This window comes from Lampris incognitus, chromosome 9 (assembly GCF_029633865.1).
Source record: "Lampris incognitus isolate fLamInc1 chromosome 9, fLamInc1.hap2, whole genome shotgun sequence".
NCBI classification, from domain to species: domain Eukaryota; kingdom Metazoa; phylum Chordata; class Actinopteri; order Lampriformes; family Lampridae; genus Lampris; species Lampris incognitus.
In genome coordinates this window covers 40498663-40507385 of record NC_079219.1, presented here as the reverse complement: position 1 = coordinate 40507385, position 8723 = coordinate 40498663, and the positions used below count along the sequence as shown (strand labels likewise).

General features: G+C 45.2%; 1 protein-coding gene across 1 annotated transcript in view; it reads left to right on the top strand.

Annotated features, from left to right (window-relative positions):
* adgrb1a (adhesion G protein-coupled receptor B1a) overlaps positions 1-8723 on the top strand; it is a 128367-nt gene that overhangs the window by 96235 nt on the left and 23409 nt on the right. Inside the window, exon 15 of the mRNA XM_056286986.1 lies at positions 1991-2117. Within this exon, the coding sequence (XP_056142961.1) occupies positions 1991-2117 (127 nt within the window). The remainder of the gene's footprint in view (positions 1-1990; positions 2118-8723) is intronic.

Below are 8723 nucleotides of genomic sequence, written 5' to 3'. Positions count from 1 at the left end.
TGACCTTTATCTTTGTCACCCATGTTTTCAGTTGCCTCCATGCTGGCTGATTGTTTCTTTGTGTGTGTGTGTGTGTTGTGTGTGTGTGTGTGTGTGTGTGTGTGTGTGTGTGTGTGTGTGTGTGTGTGTGTGTGTGTGTGTGTGTGTGTGTATGTGTGTGTGACAACCCAGACCTAATTAGATAGTGGGGTGAGGTGTGTGTGGTTGGGAAGGAGGCCTATCACATCCTGATGGGATTTGTTGTGATCAGCTGTACTCATTACCCAGCTTGCTCCAGGGCCAAACCATCGATGTCAAGCTTTTTTTTTTCTCTTTTTTCCCCCACTACCTCTGTCTTTCTCTCTCATTGTCTCTGTATCTGTTGTTCCCGGCGCTAGTCATGCCCTTCAACCATCTCCGCACAGGTGCATTTTGGGTAACCCCGCTGAGAGTTTGTTGAGAGTAAAGACTTGAATTGATGTTAGGGTGGAAGGATTAGAATGATTCTCTGCTGCTGTGATGGTTGGAGGGAAAGGTTAAATGATTCTAAGTGGCTGTGAACTTGTGGTGAACTTGGTTAAGGAGCAGGCCAGGGTGGCTCAGTCAATCCATTGTTGTTGTTGTTGTTGTTTTTGTTGTTGTTGTGCCATGATGTGATCGGGGACAACCAATTGCACCAGTGCACCTGGATAGGTCAGCAGACGTTACCATGTCTTTTCCAGGTGTGCACCGAAAACACTCTCAAAAAAATAAATCACACACTTTACTTTTTCTCAGCATAGTCATTACCTAAGCTACGTTAAGGTATTATAATGAACAGAACTAATCTGGCACACTTGTACATGTCGTTATGGAAACATATTGCCATTTTTTATACTTACTCTTGTAAGATGCATGAAGAGGAAAGCACTTAGAGGATGAAAAAGTGGCCAGTCTAACATCAGTGCTTTCATGCCCACACATCATTATTCATGGCTTTCCTGGTTCACAGCAGAGAAGGTTTTGGCATAAAAAGTGAGAACAAGACACACTAAATGCAATAAAGGAAAGGAAGTACGGCTCATTGTAGCTTAACTCAATAAATATACGGGGAAGGAGAAAACGATACCATCTCAGACTTATTTTGAAATGCAGGAGGACGGTTCACATTTTAACTCCTTAAAACTGACAAATTAACCTGCGCTTGATGGTGCAGGTCTGCTTCCGGTAGCAATTTTTAACACAATTTTTGCTATTTTCTACACGAGCTCAAACAGAGTATCTAAAGGCCATTCCATCTTAGGTGGTCAAAGCACAACACCCCCCCCAAATAAATTAATAAACCATTTCATCAACAATATTTAATATTACATTTATAAAATAGTGTAACCCTAGCACTTTCATCAGGGGGATTCCACCAATTCATACTTCCAAACTGAAAATACAGCTACAATATTAACAATTATAATAATAACAATAATACTATAATAAACTTTATTTATATCACACGTAGTGCATGAACCCCGTGTGAATCGTTTAAGTTGCTGAATTTATAGTGAAAAAAACAACATAATAATGATAACATTATTGTTATTAATATTATTAATAATAATAATAATAACATCGTTATAAAATAAATTGTATTTTTATATTTGACTAATAAATCGTGTAAAATAAAAGGCATTAATTAGCGTGTGTGTTTGGCGTTGCTGCTGTATCGCGGTGTAATGTGACCCAGCAGAAACCTGGGCAGCACGCCGCCGCGCTCATCTGCCGTTACCATGCTGCCTGCGCTGCCTGCGCCAAACGCTGGAGATGTAATGTGGTGTATTTGGTGTATTTGGTGTATTGGCTTTTAAAACAGCTTCCGTTTACCGTGGGAGATGTGAATCGCTTTCCTTTTGCCGGCTTTTTATTCACCGCGTCGCTCTCTCTCTCTCTCTCTCTCTCTCCTCTCTCTCTCTCTCTCTCTCTCTCTCTCTCTCTCTCTCTCTCTCTCTCTCTCTCTCTCTCTCTGTCTCTCTCCCTGCAGCTCCTCGTTGCTCGGATCATGGTCCGTCAGGGGCTGCAGAGCCCTGATTGTCGACTCATTCAGAACCAAATGCGTGTGTGACAGGCTGTCCACCTTCGCCATTTTAGCACAGCTAAATCCTGACATGGTAAGTGCGACACCTGTCTCGATTCTTTCATGTTAAGGTATCGATACAACGTGCGTGTGGGTTGTGTGGCTGTAACTGGCGGTTTTGTGCAAAGGGCGTCATTGTCATTACATATCAACAGCTCACTCGCAGGCGCCCTGCCTCCCTCTCTCCCGCCGCCGCCGCCGCTGCTGCTGCTGCTGCTGCCCTCTCTAACGACATGCCACAGCCACACAGACCACGACTGTGTCTTCAGAATAAAGCTTTTGCCATCTTTCTGGTTGAACCTGGACAGGAAAAAAAGGAAAAAAAGAGAAATGCTTGGTGTGATCTGCTTTGACAGGGAATGTAGGAGGCAGCCTATGTAAAAAACCTGTGCGGTTCAGCTGCAGATGAGCAGCATGTGTAGCGTCATCTGTGTTGATGTGCAGAGGGAAGGGATGCTGTTGTTTAACTGTTCCGAGGTTGAAGACATAACCTCGAACAATCATACATGCACGTACTCTCTTGTTTCACACTAACAACAACAATGGAGGCTCACATTACGATAGCTTAACATAATAAGCCAGCCGCGCGCCCTCCTTCACGTGTCTCCATGGTTACGAGGCTCCATGGAGAGGGGGAGACGTGGCAATCAAACCCTGTGGAGAGACCGATGATGATGCTGGGAGCAGCGTAACACGGCTCCTCAGGTATTTGGCATCGGCTGCAGTTGGACACAAGAGTGTGTGTGAAGACAAACATGCCTGTAGTGTCACTGGGGAATCCGAGAGACCCAGACACGTCCCCGTCTCTCGGGGGGAAGGGCATTGTCTTTGTGGGACATTTTCATTCAGTACGATTATTTTTTTCTTCTTATTAGACTGGAAATTGCCTCGGAAGTTGTTTGTTCACTGGTTGCCCTGGTAACAACGGGGGCAGCAGGGATTCTCTCAAATATGTGGCAGACACTATGAGCTTTATGTCGCCTATCTAGCCTCAGTTGTAGCCAAGGAAACACACGGATGAAACACGCTGTGATGAATTGCTTTGTGTCAAGCATATGGCCCTTTTAAAATGGTTAAAGGAATTCATTCCACCGTGAAAAAGGAGGCAGAAGGCTGCAGCGATAAACCAATGTGCCAGTCCTAACATTAAGGATCTCCAGCTGTGTGTCTCATATCCATTTTGTTCTCTTCTGCACTCCCCCAGTCCTGCAGCTAATATTGCTCCGCTAACAGGGAGGGAAGGGCCCTAGATGGAGCTGAGCAGGAGGTACAGTAAAAAGGTTGCACATCTGCAAGCAACAAAATGTTGACAGACTGAGCAGCTTTAGGAGTACAGGGAGTATTACATGCTACCAGGGCTGAGCCCACGGGGCTGGCAATATATCGGTGGGCTTGTTTGCAGCCGTAGCAGCAGCAGCACGTGCTAGTTAGCCATTTTTCACACCTCGTGATCTCTGTGGCCTCCTCCTGGAGCACCGCCTGCTCCTGTCCCTCTGCTCCCCCTGCACCTGGCCAGATGACAGGCGGCTCGCCGCGCTGTGGCAGTCTGGAGGCTTCACGTGCCCCGAGGGGAGCAAAATGGTGGCAGTTTGGTTCAGCCGCCTCTGCCAAAAACAAATAGAAAAAAAAGAAAGAAAGGCAATCTTTCACTCGTCGGTCTGCCCTCCTGTCCTGAATATCATGCTGATGGTCACTGTGTTAGTTGTATTTACGGCAACACATAGTGTCTTCTAAATGGCCCTATGTCTGTGTGCAGCTAGCCTCCTACAGCCCTGGCATGATAAACAGCCCAACCTCACTTTCTGTATCTCCCTTTCAGTCCTTTCTCTTTCTCTTTCTTTCTTTCTCTTTCTCTCCATCATCTCATCAAGTCAATGTTTCAGGCTGTGATGGTGTGCTCTGTTGACCTCTCTCTTCTGATATTACGCTGTTGTCTCCATCACTTACTGGCTTCCTGCTACCTCGCCTCATGTGGTTTTTTGTTTTGTTTTTTACTAGACCACCTTCAGCCCAGTCACAGCTTTTGATCATGTAACATTTAACAAGACCAGGTCAAAACCTCATATAGTATATCCTGACCGTGTATGGTCAATGTTCGACATTGTGGCCAATTTGTTATGGGGACAGTCAGTGGGTGTGTGTGTGTGTGTGTGTGTGTGTGTGTGTGTGTGTGTGTGTGTTAAGGTAGTATTGTTGTTGACCTGGTCCGTTACTGGTGCACGTGTCGCTTATTCTGTGGCATTTAGCTGTGTGCGTGGCGAGGGCCTTTCTCTGTTTTATTCCCTCCCTCTCTGCTCCACCTTTCCTTTTCTTCTGACTGTCTATTTTGCCTGATGATTTGTGTAAAATGTTATCGGTACAGATGCAGATTAACGGTTGCTGTGCACATCGCCTCGCCAAGAGAGGTGATGACGTCATTGCTGGCGTTTGCACCCTTGTGCCGGGGACACTGCAGCGTCGCGCCTGACGCATGGATCCCGAGAGGTCCGTCAGCTCATTTCTACCTGCCATATTATCGCTGGCCAAGTTGACTGTTCACGGCAGGCCGAAAGGACCCTCAGGCCACCACAGCCCATATCTCCTGGTGCTCCACACGGCCTGTCCGCCTGTGCCACCAACCCTCTGAACACGCTACTAATGTCCACTCTAACTGCTTGTGGCTATTAACGCTGGCGTTTGTGATTTCTTTTTTTTTTGCAATGAGGCTCATTTGCATAGAAAGGGGCCAATTTTTGTGCCAAATATATACATATTACCTCATTTAAATATGTGCAAATAGCACCAGAGCATCGAGACGCCATTTGCTTGGCAGCGCAGTTAGGGATGAATTTCACGGTTTATTTTGGTCTTATTAGTGCAGGTTCAGCGGCTGCAAAAGCCATGCCATCCTTTTTATTTATTTATTTATTTTTTAATTCGGCAGTGAGTGTTTTGTCAGAGTGATTGTTTTTTGGGGTGTTTTAACTGTGTGCTCTCCCTCATGCCTCCCGGCCGATCAGTCATGTAGCTTCAGTGATGTTTTTGGTCACCTGATCCAGCGGCCCAATCGTGTCAAACTGATCACTCAGCCAGCCAATCTAACCATGATGACTCAGTCAGTCAGTCAGTCAGTCAGTCAGTCAGTCAGCCAGGGACATTCACATTTGTAGGGCCTGCCTGCCGGCTGGTCCAACCAACAATTGCACTGCTGTGAAAGCAAAGAGCTAAAACCTGAACCTAGTGTGAAGCTACTTCTCAGCTGTTATCAAGTGCAGAAATTAATGAAGGTTCCACCACTGTGGACACTGATAAGCCTATTTTGTTTCACCAACAGACCTCCAAGTAGTTAGGGTCCTTTGACTAAGTAGTCCATATACTCAGCCTGTATGGCTTCTCTACCATGCATGGCAGGAGTGTGCTATATACTATGATTGTCTCAGCACACAAGAAAAGCCACTTAGATTTCTAGTTCCGACATAGGACATAGGACATGAAAACGCAGCCCCTTCTGTCTCTCACAATAGTTTGGTCATCTCTGTATCTGATGTGGTAAAAAAAAGAAAAGAAAAGTAGCTTGGTGATGTTATTTTGGATGGTAGCTTCCTCTCTCAGCAGCTGTATGAGATTGGGAGGCCAGCACATGCATTGGCTGAGAGGCAGTTAAGTTTGTCAGTCTCAGCAGACGCCTTTCCATTCCACTGCACTTGTAATATTTTACCTCCTTTGCTTTTAGAGAAGGAACTCACTGCAGTGCAGATTAATCAGGCAGATTTAATTAACTTGGCCCTGGCACACACATCAAACCTGGAGACAAGACAGGCTATAAACTTAGCCAATTATTTTCTGCTTGAATGTGAGGTAGAAAAACTCATGTCCCTGTCTCCGCATGTCCTTTTCCTCACAGTTTGGCTGATCACACTGTCCTCTCACCTCAGCCTATCTAGCCGCAACCACCCGTTATGAGCACCTTCCCCAAAAAACTAAACTAAAAACAGAGTGTACCTCCAGAAAACTGTTCAATTTGCAAGCCTGATTAGGTTTCCATCAACTAGAACCTGCCTAAACCTCCCTGAGGCAACACTATGGAACATATTATTCAAAACCATGCTGTAAACTCCAGTGATGAGCTAAAGGTACAAGCCTGAAGAATAGTATGTTTGTTGTACCAACTGATACTTACCAGGGTTAGTGGGGATGGCACTGGTATTAGACCATTGTAAAGCCCAGTTTGAGAAAATGCTCATGCTTCCATATTTGGCTGCTATAATGAGGACAGTGAAAATGCAACATACAATGTTGTATTATTTCTCCCTCGCATTATCCTACCTGACAATAACCATTAAAGAGTAACTAAACACTAGAATATGTAGTGACTTTGCTGAGATCTACAGGTTAAAAACTATGTAAATGTTAAAAATATGGCAGGCTGCTGCTGATGCTCTGTGATGTAAGCATTACAGGATAAACAAGCTGCAGCTAATAACATAAGTAATGGGTCTGTTGGATGTAGTTGTGTCAAGGGGCCTGCATTGACAGAACTATTGACAATTACAGATGCACCGATCGATCGGCCGGTGACTGGAATCAGCCGATTTTCAGTATAATCGGCCATTACTGGTGACCGGCCACGCAGTCCCAGATATATCTCATTCTGTGTGCAATACATTTTTTTTCCTAGGACGGTGAAGTCATGACCGGCCCTACTCTTCCTCTGATTAGCTTACCCTGATATTATTATCCTAACCCAGTGGTTCTCAAACTTTTCCTGTCATGCCCCCCTTTGGGAGAAGAAACATTGTCATACCCCCGCCCCAACAAAATGGTGACAAAATGGGCCAAGTTTATCTTCATTTAAATGACATCAAGATTATGAACATTCTTTTCACTTTTCTTTCAGTAATTTATGTTGTTCAAATAACAAATTCAAGTCCCACTTCAACTTTATCAAACCTCTTTTTGTGACATTTGTCACTAGATTGCTTCATCAGTCTGTGTAATTTTTCAAAAACAGAGAAAAACTGAATAAATTTAAAAATCACTTTGCTAGAACAATAACAATACAGTTCAATCAGTGTAAAAAAAAGAACAAATGCAGATATTTCGGGAAAAAATTATGAGCAAGTCAATTTGTGAGAGCTCAAGTCTTATCACTGCATTAGTGGCTGCAATGAGTCTGTTTTGCACTGCACATCGTTTCAAAACGGGGTTGTAGGCTTGATACTGCCACTCTCAAGTCATGCTCAATGTTGAGTTTAGATCTGTAATTTGTTTTAAGTGAAGCAACAGCAGAAAAGCCCATCTCAAAGAGATAGGATGTGGCCAAGGGAAGCAGAATGCCCACAGCCCTCTGTCCGATCAGTGGATACTCCCTCTCTACACCAAGCCAGAATTCACTCAGTGTCTGAGCTGTAAAGCTCAGCCTCAGGGTGGAGTCAGATGTCATCTCGATGAACTGGTCTCCTTCAGCAGAGCTGAAATCAGCAGGTGCTGCTGCATTGAATGGATCTGTCACTCAGTCATACTGAGCACTGTTTTTTTGGGAAGTGTTTTTGAAAGAATCCTCTCAGGGAAGAGATGTGCTCCTTAAGACATGAAATCACTGTGGTGGTTCCAGAATCACTGGTTTCAACAAATTCACTCAAATTCTCAAAGAAATCAGTATTTCGTTGATCAAGTCTCCTGCCCCACATCTCAAGCTTTCGACTAAATGCACTGATCTTGTCTGCCAGGTGAGGAAGGTGCTTGTCTCTGCCTTGAAGCTGAAGATCAGAAGTTGTTCATCACTAAACTTGCTTGCAACGTCATGCATACGCTCCTCCTCCAGAAACACCCGAGTTCCGCTTTGAAGTCAAATACTCGCGAGAACACTAACTCGCGAGACCCCCCTAGCCTCGCTGTGGAACAACACAACTGGATGTTCAGCTCGCATCTCCTCGCAACGTGCAGAGAACAGGCGCGGGCTCTGGGTCTTGTCTTGGTGAACTTGACCACGCTAACAACATCGGTCAAAACCTCGTTTAGGTCAAGGCTAATCTGTCTTGATGCTAGTGCTTCTCTGTGTATGACACAGCCAGTGTGCGAAGTACGAATTATACCATGGCTTTCGGAGGAGCTCACTTTTTTTTTTTAACGGGGGAGTGCTTGCGCGTGCCTCAAAGAGAGGGCTGACGGTGACTATTGTTGCAACGAAACATTTCTAGCTGCAAGCATGTAGGCCTACTTGCTTTATGTCAGCACATCCGATATGTAGGGAATGTGAAGGTACGTCACCCGCGTTGTATGTTGCGACGGGGGCGCCATCTTGTTAGGAATGCGCTCCGTTAAGCCTCCTACAGACTGCGATTTGGGCCGTTTCAGACGAAAAATGACTAAACGTGGCGATATCTTTGGTCGTGGCTCCAGAACGGTGGTCCAACGTCGCACTGTGAGACACGTGTTCAAAGACCGCTGTTATCACGGTCTTGCGACCGAAGATAACCTGGGGCAAAAGTCTGACAGTGTCAGGAATTTAGGATGTCCATCTCACGATGTGACTGCTACTACGACCTAACGAACCAATAGAAGTGCAGCACGGAATGCCGCACTGATCAACGCGACGCTTTGGTGGTGCGGAACACAAGCAAACAGACTGTTAGCATCTGCGACCAAATGCGATGGATTC